At 42.3% G+C, this 14351-nt stretch overlaps 2 protein-coding genes and 1 pseudogene across 2 annotated transcripts; 2 read left to right on the top strand and 1 right to left on the bottom strand.

Moving 5' to 3' along the window:
* Positions 1-840: 840 nt before the first annotated feature.
* Positions 841-2853, top strand: LOC112588923 (uncharacterized). Its single transcript, XM_025300286.1, has 5 exons — positions 841-859; positions 1063-1562; positions 1646-1687; positions 1752-1949; positions 2788-2853. Exons 2-4 carry the CDS (start codon positions 1063-1065, stop codon positions 1846-1848), a joined length of 639 nt encoding a protein of 212 aa, XP_025156071.1. The 5' UTR covers positions 841-859; the 3' UTR covers positions 1849-1949; positions 2788-2853.
* A 1173-nt stretch (positions 2854-4026) lies between these two features.
* On the top strand, positions 4027-10812 carry LOC112588921 (uncharacterized; annotated as a pseudogene).
* Positions 9319-9781, bottom strand: LOC112588920 (Kv channel-interacting protein 2-like; the record flags this gene model as incomplete). The annotated part of the gene is made up of 2 exons (XM_025300283.1): positions 9319-9443; positions 9560-9781. Coding segments are annotated over 2 exons (270 nt in total), but the record flags the coding sequence as incomplete, so codon positions are not given.
* Positions 10813-14351: the final 3539 nt, after the last annotated feature.

Here is a 14351-nt window from a genome sequence, read left to right as displayed (position 1 = left end):
GCGTTCAGAAGAACAAAATGATCAGTGAACGGTTAGTGATTCTCGCTCCTGATTGGCAAATACTTCTGGGCCTATGAAAAATATAAAAGAATGCTCCAGTCACAGACACAATAATCACTAAGCGCTCACTGATCACTTTGTTCTGCTGAACGCAGCCATTAACGAAATAATATTGAAATTGCGTCATATGTGAGGGAGAAATTCAGCTAAATATTTCCAGCAGATGTATCACTCCTCACTGTTCAGATACCACACAATATTTACAAGATATTTTAAAAACATAGATGTTGGATATATTATAAATATTCTAATGTCTGAGATTTTCAGCTATGGAAAAAATATGATAAATATCTAAATATATTTATGATATTGTTCATACATCTTTTATAAATCGAAATTCTTTTTATAAACATACGTATGACAAACATGTTTAGATATTTATCATACCCTTTTCATGCCTGAAAATGTCGGACATTAGAATATTTACGAAATATTCAACATCTATATTTTCACAATATCTTGCGTGTTTATTCAACAGTGCTATATACCTTATGTCAGGTCTTGCTGGTCCTGCTCCTCTTCCTCGTCTGCACGCTCGTCGCTTCATAAGTCGCGCTGTATCCTTGGGCCGGCTGCCGTTCTACGTTGATTACGTCCTCTGTGGCGGTGTCGTTCCTTCGCTGTCCGAAGAGCGTCTTGCATCTGTATTTGGAACTCGGGACGTTGAGGCCACTGAAATGTTCTCGAAAGCAATGTCGTTTTGCGGCTGGAATTTCTTTTTCGCAAAATTCATACACCTGTGTTTTGCTTTCCGGTATCTTGTGAAAAGTAATTTTGTATCCTCGTGTACAGATATTGTGTGTGTGAATAATATCTGTTTTACCTATTCATGTATTCATATTCTTAACCTCTTTTTCGCGACAAGTGTCAACAGCAAATGTAAAAAAGTCCTTTGAGAAGGACATATATAACCACCACTTTCTAAATAAAAGGGCAATGATAAGACAATTACATAAGATTATGTTGTTATCATTTGATACAGGCACATAGTTTTACTTACAGATGGAAGAACGACCAAAGCGTATAATTACAAAACCAACAAGCTACCAGACAACATCATCAGACGAGGCTCCTCCAGTATACAAACGGACTGCACCTGTGCCAAACATCACGGCAGGAAGCATCAAAGAGGACATCAAAGATATACGGCCCACCCTGGACAAGAATGCAAACAACGATATACATTTATTTACTAATAGTACACAAAACATATCATCGCGCACACACGCATATAATTCCACACACATTACTCCCACAGCATCTGTCCACCCAGCACAAGATACACCGAATCATACTTCTCACACTACATGTATACCTCACGAAAATGAACACCTGTACTACACTAATGATACATATACTGAGTTGCAGGGTACTTCGCGCCCATGGACAACGCAGAGGCACACGCAGCATCAGTTCCATCAGGAGCATCTATCTTACGAGCAGTACGAAGAGCGGCTACCTTATGGCCAACATGCACGAATAACACAGAAGGCGGACAATCGGTACGTCTTTGTGCGTATTTAAAAATATAACAGTAACGAAAATTGTAAAAGAACATTTACAAAAAAGTTATTTTTGTGCACAGGGAAAACAACGATCGTTGGGAGCGCATGGAAAAGAGACTTACGTGAGTATGTACTATATACTGACAAAATAATTTATAAAATTATCTTTTTACCCTTTCTTTACAGGAAGATGGCCTCAGTGGCCTCAAGGTCCCGAGTTCCAAATACAGATGCAAGACGCTCTTCGGACAGCGAAGGAACGACACCGCCACAGAGGACGTAATCAACGTAGAACGGCAGCCGGCCCAAGGATACAGCGCGACTTATGAAGCGACGAGCGTGCAGACGAGGAAGAGGAGCAGGACCAGCAAGACCTGACATAAGGTATATAGCACTGTTGAATAAACACGCAAGATATTGTGAAAATATAGATGTTGAATATTTCGTAAATATTCTAATGTCCGACATTTTCAGGCATGAAAAGGGTATGATAAATATCTAAACATGTTTGTCATACGTATGTTTATAAAAAGAATTTCGATTTATAAAAGATGTATGAACAATATCATAAATATATTTAGATATTTATCATATTTTTTCCATAGCTGAAAATCTCAGACATTAGAATATTTATAATATATCCAACATCTATGTTTTTAAAATATCTTGTAAATATTGTGTGGTATCTGAACAGTGAGGAGTGATACATCTGCTGGAAATATTTAGCTGAATTTCTCCCTCACATATGACGCAATTTCAATATTATTTCGTTAATGGCTGCGTTCAGCAGAACAAAGTGATCAGTGAGCGCTTAGTGATTATTGTGTCTGTGACTGGAGCATTCTTTTATATTTTTCATAGGCCCAGAAGTATTTGCCAATCAGGAGCGAGAATCACTAACCGTTCACTGATCATTTTGTTCTTCTGAACGCAGCCAATGTATACAGTTTTCTGTAATATTCAATACATTTCACGGTATGTTGTTTAATATGTATATATCACTGAAAAATGACTACATTCATGAAATAATACAGAAATAGAGTCATGTAAGAGAGAAATGTAGCAAAGCATTTACAGCAGGGATCATTCCTCACTGATTACTGGTAGTAAAGTTATATGTTCTTCAATTTTTCATTTTCGTTCCCAGTATTTTATTTGACCTCATCTATTAATCGCGTCCGTCATATATATTAAAAAATATAAAAAATTTCTAAATATATAGATGCATGGGACGAGGATGAGGTCGAAGACAACACTCACGGTCGCAGGAGGTCGAGAGAGAGAGAGAGAGAGAGAGAGAGAGAGAGAGAGAGAGAGAGGAGGGTGCAACATGCACGCACACACACACACACATACACACGCATGCACATACCACACGTTCTCTTCTCGAAGAGAGAGAAGTAAATCGGTCCTTTCGGCGCCTATTTTTAAAACATAACGGAAACACCTTAGTGCAATAAAAGGCATTTTTGAATGCCAATATCTGAATCGGTACTTTTTAGTGCCAACTTAGGCTAATATTACATGTATCGTACGACAAGCTTTTCGGATACATTGATTGGCGTATGCGGAGGAAACCTAGAAATATTCTGTTTGTTAACTAATCAACGTATTCGAAAAGATTGTCGTACGACAAATGTAATATTAGCCTTATATTTTAGTGTATTTTCGACATTGTAACAAATTAAAAAAAATTGTTACAATAATAATAATAAATCATTAAGTATAATAAATTTGTAAAATATTAATAAAAATTTATTAACATATTTGATTTTACTTAATAATTAAGCGGGGAATACAGATTCGTGCATAATATATAATTGACAAGCAAATGCATTATCAGAAGTCATTTCCAGCTGTACGTAAACAATGAATGATTCTAATAAATTCATTTGCTTTTGCATTGTACATTATACACTTGGCCAAAATCCTTGCTTTACTTGAACCTAACCTACCTGGTTGAAGTGGGAGGGGTGTAATAAATGAATATGGCAGAATCTGCTCGATATTTGACGCCAATTTGCTGTGGAATTTTGTCAGTAAGCTTTGCTCGGTATTTGACGTCAACTTGCTGCAAGGTTTTGTCGCCAAGCTTTGCTCGGTATTTGGCGTCAATTTGCTGTAGGGTTTTATCGCCAAGCTTTGCTCGGTATTTGGCGTCAATTTGCTATGGAGTATTGTCGCCAAAGTTTGCTCGGTATTTGGTGACAATTTGGTGTGATGTTTTGTCCGCAAGCCTTGCTGGGATCTTGGCGCCAATTTGCTGTGGAGTTTTGTCAGCCAGTCTTGCTCATTATTTGGCGCCAATTTTCTATATAGTTTTGTCAGCAAGCCTTGCTCACTATTTGTCCCCAATTTGGCATCAGAATATGTATACAAGCTTTGCTAGCAAATTCCGATGCTATTGAGGACACAGATGGCACCGGATTTGACAGCAAACTTTGTACAAGTTTGGTGACAATTTGGTACCAAATTGTTTGCTGGGGATATTGTGAAGGATCATCTTCAAGTGAACGCTTTAATACAAGTAAATATATGTATATACAGGATGGGTGGTTATAAGTTTACAATCTGAAGTGTACAGGTAGATTACATTAAGACAAACATAAAAGTCCCATACCGTTTACCGAGATTCGCAATAATTATCGAGTTATTAATGACAGAAATCTTGAAGAGTGGGAGCGCGCCGGCATAGATGATTGGAGAAACGTTGAAGCTGCTCAGGCTACGGCGCGGCCCACTCGGCCCAGCAACTGTGGGCGGCGTGCGGCGAGACGTAATTCCGACAAGATAAAACAACGAATAGCGGCGCGTTGTCCTTCCCCTCGTCTTCCCGCTATGTCGGCGCGCTTCTACTCCTCAGATTTCTGTCATTAATAACTCGATAATTATTGCGAATCTTGCAACATGGTATGGGACTTTTATGTTTATCTTAACCCAATCTACCTTCACACTTCGGGTTGGCAGCTTATAACCGGCCACCCTATAAATGCGCGTTTTCGTCACGCGTTCTCCTCGCGGAGATGATTATCGGTGCTATCCTTTCCACACCACCTAGCGGTAGATAGCATGGCGCGTTTTTTTATAGTGGTATCCCCAGGAGGCCTAATCCACTGTATATTAATGTATTAAAAACTGCTCGAAGTGCCGTCCTTCTTCTCGCATACAAAATTTGGCTCTTCGTTTAATATCGCGCGTTGCTCGGTGCGTCATTTCCGGCGTGATAGTATTGAAGGCCGCGACAATTGCCTCACGCACTTCTTGTTCTGTACCATCATGCCGCTGTTCAATTAAATTCTTAACGTGACCTCATAAGGAATAATCGAGCACATTAAGGTCAGGAGATCGCGGCGGCCAGGTGATCGGACCACCTCGACCTATCCACCTTTCCGGGAAACGCGTATCTAATATATCTCGCACTTGCCGGCTAAAGTGCGCAGGAGCTCCATCATGTTGAAAGATCAACTCCGCTCGTGCCTGTAGAGGGACGTCCTCGAGTAGCCCTGGGAGTTGATTTTTGATAAAATCGGCGTAAATCTCGCCATTAAGCCGAGGTGGCAAAAAGTATTGACCTATCTGAAAATTATGAAATATTAGAAAATCATTGCGGGAAACAAGTTTCTTCAATCGAATGATACTCACCACTCGGTCCGCAATTACTCCGGCCCAAACATTAATACTCCAGCGGTACTGGAACGCGCCTTCTCGAACGGCGTGTGGATTTTCCTCCTGCCACAATAGGAAATTCCGCGAATTAAACACGCCGTTCGGTGTAAAGGTCGACTCGTCCGTCCACAGGATGCGGTCGGGGAATGAAATATCCCGCCGACACTGCATGAGTAAACCTATGCATTTCAACGGTGATTAATAAAATCAATAAACTGGCAGCAAAAGAAATAACTTGTAAAGCCAATACCTTCACAGAAAAAGACGCGCTTCTGCTCATCTGCTGGGAGAAGTTGTTGCACGCGTTGGAAATGATACGGGCGCAGATTGTTCTCCCGTAATGTGCGCCGCACCAAATTGCGCGAGACATCTAATGCAGTCGCTACCTTTCGCGTGCTGTTGCCGGGGTCTCTCTCAAATTCGTGCAAAATGCGCTCTTCAGTATTTACATTCTGCACTCTTTCACCTTCTTCTCGTGTATGTCGCAGGACCGATCCCGTCGCCCTTAATCTCGCAAAACACGAGACAATTGTGTGTCGAGAGGGTTTGTCGCGCGCGGGAAATCTTTCTGCGTATAAACGTTCCGTTTATATGTGCCGTGAGATGTGATATGAGACACTCTCATATCACATCTCAACGGCGAATCTCTTTACGCCGTCTTCGTCGATCGTCAATTGTTTTAGGCAAACTCGTGGAATGCGGCTGCGGACATGGCCTCAGTGGACGATACAGTCCGAAGAAATAACTATTGGAAGAAACGTGTAAAGATGTTCACCGCGAGTGAATACGCCGATATGATTATAACGTACGATTTGGCGGGTGAGAACGCACTTGCCGCGGAACGTTTATACGCAGAAAGATTTCCCGCGCGCGACAAACCCTCTCGACACACAATTGTCTCGTGTTTTACGAGATTAAGGGCGACGGGATCGGTCCTGCGACATACACGAGAAGAAGGTGAAAGAGTGCAGAATGTAAATACTGAAGAACGCATTTTGCACGAATTTGAGAGAGATCCCGGCAACAGCACGCGAAAGGTAGCGACTGCATTGGATGTCTCGCGCAATTTGGTGCGGCGCACATTACGGGAGAACAATCTGCGCCCGTATCATTTCCAACGCGTGCAACAACTTCTCCCAGCAGATGAGCAGAAGCGCGTCTTTTTCTGTGAAGGTATTGGCTTTACAAGTTATTTCTTTTGCTGCCAGTTTATTGATTTTATTAATCACCGTTGAAATGCATAGGTTTACTCATGCAGTGTCGGCGGGATATTTCATTCCCCGACCGCATCCTGTGGACGGACGAGTCGACCTTTACACCGAACGGCGTGTTTAATTCGCGGAATTTCCTATTGTGGCAGGAGGAAAATCCACACGCCGTTCGAGAAGGCGCGTTCCAGTACCGCTGGAGTATTAATGTTTGGGCCGGAGTAATTGCGGACCGAGTGGTGAGTATCATTCGATTGAAGAAACTTGTTTCTCGCAATGATTTTCTAATATTTCATAATTTTCAGATAGGTCAATACTTTTTGCCACCTCGGCTTAATGGCGAGATTTACGCCGATTTTATCAAAAATCAACTCCCAGGGCTACTCGAGGACGTCCCTCTACAGGCACGAGCGGAGTTGATCTTTCAACATGATGGAGCTCCTGCGCACTTTAGCCGGCAAGTGCGAGATATATTAGATACGCGTTTCCCGGAAAGGTGGATAGGTCGAGGTGGTCCGATCACCTGGCCGCCGCGATCTCCTGACCTTAATGTGCTCGATTATTTCTTATGAGGTCACGTTAAGAATTTAATTGAACAGCGGCATGATGGTACAGAACAAGAAGTGAGTGAGGCAATTGTCGCGGCCTTCAATACTATCACGCCGGAAATGACGCACCGAGCAACGCGCGATATTAAACGAAGAGCCAAATTTTGTATGTGAGAAGAAGGACGGCACTTCGAGCAGTTTTTAATACATTAATGTACAGTGGATTAGGCCTCCTGGGGATACCACTATAAAAAAAACGCGCCATGCTATCTACCGCTAGGTGGTGTGGAAAGGATAGCACCGATAATCATCTCCGCGAGGAGAACGCGTGACGAAAACGCGCATTTATAGGGTGGCCGGTTATAAGCTGCCAACCCGAAGTGTGAAGGTAGATTGGGTTAAGATAAACATAAAAGTCCCATACCATATTGCAAGATTCGCAATAATTATCGAGTTATTAATGACAGAAATCTGAGGAGTAGAAGCGCGCCGACATAGCGGGAAGACGAGGGGAAGGACAACGCGCCGCTATTCGTTGTTTTATCTTGTCGGAATTACGTCTCGCCGCACGCCGCCCACAGTTGCTGGGCCGAGTGGGCCGCGCCGTAGCCTGAGCAGCTTCAACGTTTCTCCAATCATCTATGCCGGCGCGCTCCCACTCTTCAAGATTTCTGTCATTAATAACTCGATAATTATTGCGAATCTCGGTAAACGGTATGGGACTTTTATGTTTGTCTTAATGTAATCTACCTGTACACTTCAGATTGTAAACTTATAACCACCCACCCTGTATATGTGTGATTCTATCTCATAAATTATGAGATATAACCTCAATCTCAACTTTAGATTAACATCAATTCTGGAAACAGAAGAAGGAAAGAAGAAGAGAAAATTAACATCATGTTTTATAATAATAAATAGTAGTATCATATTTACAATAATAAATAATATGTTAGGAATTATATTCTGATAAGCCAAATAACAAATCACCATGTATTTTCTGTTAAGGACATATAACAATGCATTGGGCTGTTGAAAGCATTAGACGAATTCAATACCGAAGGTAGGACCAAAATTGCGGTGTTAGAATCCTCCATAGAGCGATTAGCGTCTGTTGCTGAGACCGAACCAAATGAGAAGAAGAAGATTGAGTTGTTGTCCATCGTTGAGAGCTATAAGGAGCAATTAAATATGTTCTTGGTGGTCTTTCGCAAAGCTAATGTCGTTAGCACTTGTGTCATAGATAAATTAGCTAGGGAGAATCTGCTCTCCTTGCCAGAGGAGTGGCAAAATGCTCTTCGTAAACGACGAGACAAATAAAGTTTGATAGATTCTTCTAGCCAAATCACAGACAAATTATTCAGCATCGTAAGGCATCTTGCTGAGACAACTCAGAGAAGTGCTGATATATTGGACATATTGTGTACGTACTATAGATTTGAATTATTTCATAAAAATATTGAATTTATTAGATATCTATCATGCAGAATGAAGCAGCTATTATCCTATCTTGAATATCTTGAACATATGAGATGTGAGAATAGAAAAATATTTAACAGAAAATACATGGTACTGAAACAATTGTCTTATAGTAGTAAAATTTTATTTTCTAAGTAAATTAAGCTTTAAAATCTAAATCCTTTATCATTTTTTCCTAAGTTATTTTTTAAATAAAATGTTTTAATTAAAAATGTAATAAAATTTATTAAAATGTTTTTTTGTATCATAACTGATTTTGAATCATTCTTTATTATAGGTGATTGTATTTCTTTTAATAACTGTTATCGAAAAATAAACTCAGAAACAGCATTCCATTAAAAAAAGCAAAGGTGACCTTTAAATCTTGAGAATCACCTGAAAAAAAGCGTTACCGCCGCAAGGATTACTTCTGCACCATGTAATTTCTCTTTTTGTTAGATAAATTATTATTTATTATTATCGTCTCACTATATATTGTCTGTTTAAGAATAATTATTACGATTCTACCGATTTTGCTGTTGTTTCAGTAACATCCTCTGACAAGGTTGATAACACGAGAAACGAGCTGGAGCATCAAGAGCAAGTGATAGTGCAATCGGGAAAGCTCTTAGGAAAATATAATAAATGCGAAGTCACTGATGAAGTATTACTTGCATTGGCCTTCGCGTTCTTCCTCGCCTGCGTGTTTTACATTTCACAAAAGAGACTGTTCTGAAAGCCCTTTGTATGTGATATTAATGAAATGGACTGATCATTTACGGTGATATTGCGATTGTAACATATTGCGCAGGAACCCTCACGATAAATGACATAGAGAATGTATGTACTACTTAAGAGGAGAAATCGGGTGAGTTTTTACAAGTATTTTAATGGCTTTACGCGTGTGTGGATAAATTGCTCGTTAATCTCTGAAGGACGTTTTCATTCGGTCACCAAATCTTATTAAATAAACTCAACTGGTTGTATATAATGGTATCCTGTAAGAAGATAAAATATTTATTAAATTTCAAAATGTATACACGTTTCTACTATTCATTATCACTAAAATAACGATGTCGCATCGCGAGACGCTATGGAAATTAATTGCTCGTACATTTTTACAACCGCTTATGAATTCCTCCCTGGTGACTATTCTGTCTCTGTCTGTGTCCATCTCCTTGAAGAACTTGTCCACTTGAATGTTAACTGCGGGCTGGATGGTCTGCGCGTCCTGCACCATCTCATAAATCGCGGATATTATGACCAACATTTCTCGCTTCGTGATGCAACCGTCTCCATAAAAATCGTAGAATCTAATGAAAAGTAGGTCCAGAGAGTATTTCGCATGTTATGACCTTCGAGATTATTGACTTCAATAAGTATCAGTGATCAAATATTTAATAAATATCCAATAATCAAGTATTTCTATTGCATTTCTATTGCGACTAATATTAACATTTTTAAATGTCACTTTTTAACTTTGAATATTATTCCGAGGAAAAATGATTATATATATAAATTTTCTCTGCACAGCCATCATTAAACAGCAAGAAAAAGGTAAAGTACAAAGTGGTCAGTCTGTGCCCGAAGAAGTTACAGAAAATCAAACCGAACTTCTTAACTGACACGAAATAAAAATCTTTCAGGTTGCGCTCGAAAATGAACCTGGAATCAGACAGTCCGTTACTAATCATTATTGCGATTACTGTTCATCCAAATATCTAAGAGAGCTGATCGACCATGCCGTTCACGATCGATGTTGTGAAAGACGAAGATCGCTGAAGCTGACGAAATCGTCACCGTCCTTATCAAAACTGTGGAAGACGATTTGCGTGTATCTGGTTGGGTCGCCCAATGGGAATAGTGTTTGGCGTATGCGGGTTTCAAATCGCTAGGCGTCGCACTGTTTGCGCAGCATCTCCGCCGGTGGACCGTATCGTCGTCAGTCCCAAAGACGGGACTCTTAGCTGAAAATATTTGAGCGAACGTTAATTTAGAACGCGATGTCGTGAACTTCTCGCGAAGAAATGAGAAAGAGATCTTTCCTTCTAAGTATTCTCTTGACGCGTGAAAAATTGGTCGCAGGTTTTGATACTTTTTTTGTAATCTTTTCTCGTAAGTTCTTGTAGTATGTAACGATTACCGTGCGCGTGTTAGCTCGTTTCATGCAGTGAAAAGTAAAAATAAGAATTCTGAATAGTTTTGTATACTAATATTTCTTTCGTAGTCATAACATAAAAACTTATGCAATGTGACTCAACCCTTTCGTGTCTGACTTTTTTCTAGAAATAATCTGCGTCTAATTCACGTCTTACTAAAGGTTTTTAGAATTGCTGATTATGAATTTGTAGTCAGAATTTCAAAATTCAGAATAGTACCTATAGTTGTAAAATATTTATATAGAAATTATATAGAATACACAAGTCAATATGTCCGCATATATTTCATTTCTCACCTTTCGTTTACATGTAAATAACGATAATTACGAATATCGTGATCTTATATGTATATATATTTATATAATAATTTACATTATTTACATTATTAAAAAATTACACAGTCTGTTTTGTCAAATATTTATTTCTATATACACCTTTCCCTTTTTAAATGCAGAATTGTAATTAAAATTTAGCAATATATAGGTTAGGAGCCATTTAAAACCCAACGTACGTCGCCACCATCTCAATCAGCTGATTGAGTGCAAGGCTTGCTGCGGATTTGCTGCCAATTTGCTCTCGTGTCTTGTGCGCAAGTATTGCTCAGTGTTTGGTGCCTATTTGGTGTTAAGTTATGCGCAGCAAAACTTGCGTTGTTTTTGCTGCAAATTTACTGCAAGTTGTCCCGCATCAAGTCTTGACGTCAAAACACAATCCTAAAGAGGACACAGTTGCATATGGTTTTGGCATCAAGTTTTGATCGAATTTGCTGCCAATTTGCGCTTAATTTGCACTCATTTTGCTCATTGGGTATATAGGTTAAATCACAATAAAAGAAATATGTTGCGTACAACTCTGTATAGGTTAAATCTCACTCAGGGGATCAGGAGTAAAACAATGTAAATTAAAATACTTAAATAAAGATTAGGTTATATCTTGTTTCACGAGGACAAGATTTTAGGCTTCTTCATTAGCTATATTTGACTTCATTAACTCAATCGCAATTTTTAAGGATAGTTAGATGTTTGAGAACTTACTCACTATTGACAGCCAAGACAAATGAAGAGCGAGAAATAAAAGAAATTCGAACTGTCACTCTTTGCCCCCTGTCACTACTTGCCCCACTCTCCTTTACAACAGTAAGGACCAATATCAAGCTCGAACGGCCTTATGTGCTCTCGGCGAAGCAATCTCAGGGCTTCTTAAACCTGAGATTCAACAATCGCTCGTTCCAAAAGCATGACCAGCAGTACGAAAAATTAACGAAGGGGCAAAAATTCTGGCAGATCTTTTCTTCCGACTCTCCCTATCTCGACGAGCACAGATCACGCCCATTCTTAATTTGCTCATGAAAAATACGGCGGAGCACATTCTATTTACTTTGATGATTTTGAAATTTCCAAAAATCGGTAAGTTAACAAAAGTCGAGGCGCTATTGTAACAATATATTCTTAAGACTAAATAAAGCAAGAAAGTCTAGTACTACTTTTTCTTTCGACAAATAAATAGCGAGATATCGTAAGTTAAATATTGAAAAAGTCAAGTTTTCCTTAAATATCTCAACAAATATTAGATAAATAAAAAAATGTTTTAGACAAAAGTTATTCAAATTCACTAGTAGAAAAAATAGTGTAATAAAAAATAAGGGTTCCCATTTAAAAAACGCAAGTTGACCTTCAAATGATTTTGAAAATAGAAGTCAAGATCAAAGTTAAGTTCATTATAAGGTAGCTCACTTAAGTTGCTACAACTTTTATTCAGATAATTTTCCTTGAAACTTCAATATTGAGTTATTTGGGGTGAGACTTTAAAATGGGACACCCTGTATACGGACGGTATATAACGGAACTAAAAAAATCATTCCATAATACTTACTACGCAAGTGAGTTTTATTTTTATCTATTTATATATATCTTGATATGTATTTTCCACTATCTCCCCGGCCCCCACGAAGGGGCCAGGGTCCCACTCACCTGGCTCCCCACCCAGGTGCCAGGTAGCCACGAGGACAGCCGCCCGAAACATATCCGCGTCTAATCGACTGAGGGCCCATCTTTTTGGGGAGGGGAAAGTTCCCCTCCCCTGAGCAGCGGGCTACCACCTGTGAGGACTTGGAAAGGCGGAGGGACCACACTATATGTCTATGATCAGACAGTGATTCGCCCTCCGCCTCCACCTTCCAGTCCTGGAGCATCCTGGCGGCCGAGGGGGTAGCCTATGTCAAATCAATGACCGACTCCCCCCTCGGCCGCACACAGGTGCTGGTTGAGCCCTTGTTCACCAACAATAGGCCCAACCCCGCCGCCTAGTTGATCACGGCCTCGCCCCGAGAGTCCCTCTGCCGGGGACTGCAACCCCACGCTTCCGAGTGGGCGTTGAAGTCCCTGGCGATTACGACAGGCCGGGGATGGCACTTTCGCGCCAGTTCCCCGACCCTGTCGAGGACCCTCATCACGCGGGCGAGGTCGCCAAGACCAGCTTTGTTCCTGCGGTGGGGGAGATAAACTCCCACCACAGTGACAGGCTCCCAGTCGACCGCCACATACGAGAACCCCCTTTTCCTGAATACACAGTGGAGGGTCTCCGGCGTAGGGTTTGCCACCATGGCCACCTGACCCGTCCGGGCTGCCGAACTAGTTTGCACTGCGTATCGGCACCCAGTACGGCTCGGTGACCACCCCCAGCCCGGCGCCCAGCTCAGTCATCCTCTGCATACAGAGGTCCTGAGCTTGGGCGCCGCGGTCGAGGTTGGCCTGTAGGGCCCGGAGTGTCGTGAAGGTTAAGCCTTTCACGCCTCCTCCGGTCTACTTACACTTACCTCCTCCTCGGAGACCACTGGCAGCTGAGCCGCCTCAGTCTCCTCGGAGGGGGTTTGCCCATGGTGGCTTCCATCGCGGGTGCCTCCGCGGAGACACGGGGGGTTCCTACCTGCGCGTCCTCCTCCTCTCGGGGGTATGAGGGGGAGTCGTCCTGCAGGGGAGTCGGGGGTAACACTCCCACAGACTCCCCTTCCTCTACGTCCGTTGGGAGTGGCCCCGGAGGTTCCACCCTCCTCACCTTTTTCACTTGGGTGTCCTCCGGTTCTTCTTCCTCCCTGTCCTCTCCTTCCGGGTGCCGGTCCTTGCCCCTCTTCCTTTGTGGCGTTGGCCGTTCCTCTCCCTGGGTCCATCTCATCCCACTCCATGAGGGGGCGGGAATCCTGCTCCTTCTCCTGCTCCTTCTCCAGGGGCTGTCCTGGGACCATAGAGTCTCTCGTTGGAGGAGAGACCGGATCGGTCTCCTCCCTAGGCGGTGCCGAATTCGGCGAGTCCCCGGAAATGCTTCGGGCCGACACCTCCTCTGGACTCACCTCTCCTAGTAGGGGGAGGCGCTCCCGGTCTCCCCCTTCTTCCGTTTTTTCTCCTTATTCCCCCCTTCTTTCTTTTTCCTTCTGGGAGGGGGGGGTCTGCAGGCAGGTCCCCCGACCTTATGGTCAGAGGGCCTGCCCGCCTCGGCACAAACGGGGCAGCGAGCCGCCGCTTGGCACCCCTTGGCACGGTGGCCGGTGGTTACAAAGACCACTGCGGTCGACGGCGCTTGTGCACCGCTCGCGCACGTGTCCCCGCTCTAAACATCGGAAACACAGAGCTGCGCGAGCGGGCAGCGCCGTCACCCCGGCGCGGGTCCACCCTACCGAGACCCGCTCCGCGGCGGCGACCTTAGCGGCCACCGCCAGCGGACACCGTACCACCACCGCGCCTATTCCCCGCT

This window comes from Harpegnathos saltator, unplaced genomic scaffold (assembly GCF_003227715.2).
Source record: "Harpegnathos saltator strain DR-91 unplaced genomic scaffold, Hsal_v8.6 scaffold347, whole genome shotgun sequence".
NCBI classification, from domain to species: Eukaryota; Metazoa; Arthropoda; class Insecta; order Hymenoptera; family Formicidae; genus Harpegnathos; species Harpegnathos saltator.
This window is presented reverse-complemented; position numbering and strand designations above follow the sequence as displayed.

What these genes read in the sequence shown, in the direction of transcription:
- LOC112588923 (XM_025300286.1), top strand. Translation starts at nt 1,063, where the DNA reads ATGGAAGAACGACCAAAGCGTATAATTACAAAACCAACAAGCTACCAG. An exon ending in ACACAGAAGGCGGACAATCG is followed by an intron (nt 1,563 to 1,645) that starts GTACGTCTTTGT and finishes TTTTGTGCACAG; the next exon opens with GGAAAACAACGATCGTTGGG. An exon ending in CGCATGGAAAAGAGACTTAC is followed by an intron (nt 1,688 to 1,751) that starts GTGAGTATGTAC and finishes CTTTCTTTACAG; the next exon opens with GAAGATGGCCTCAGTGGCCT.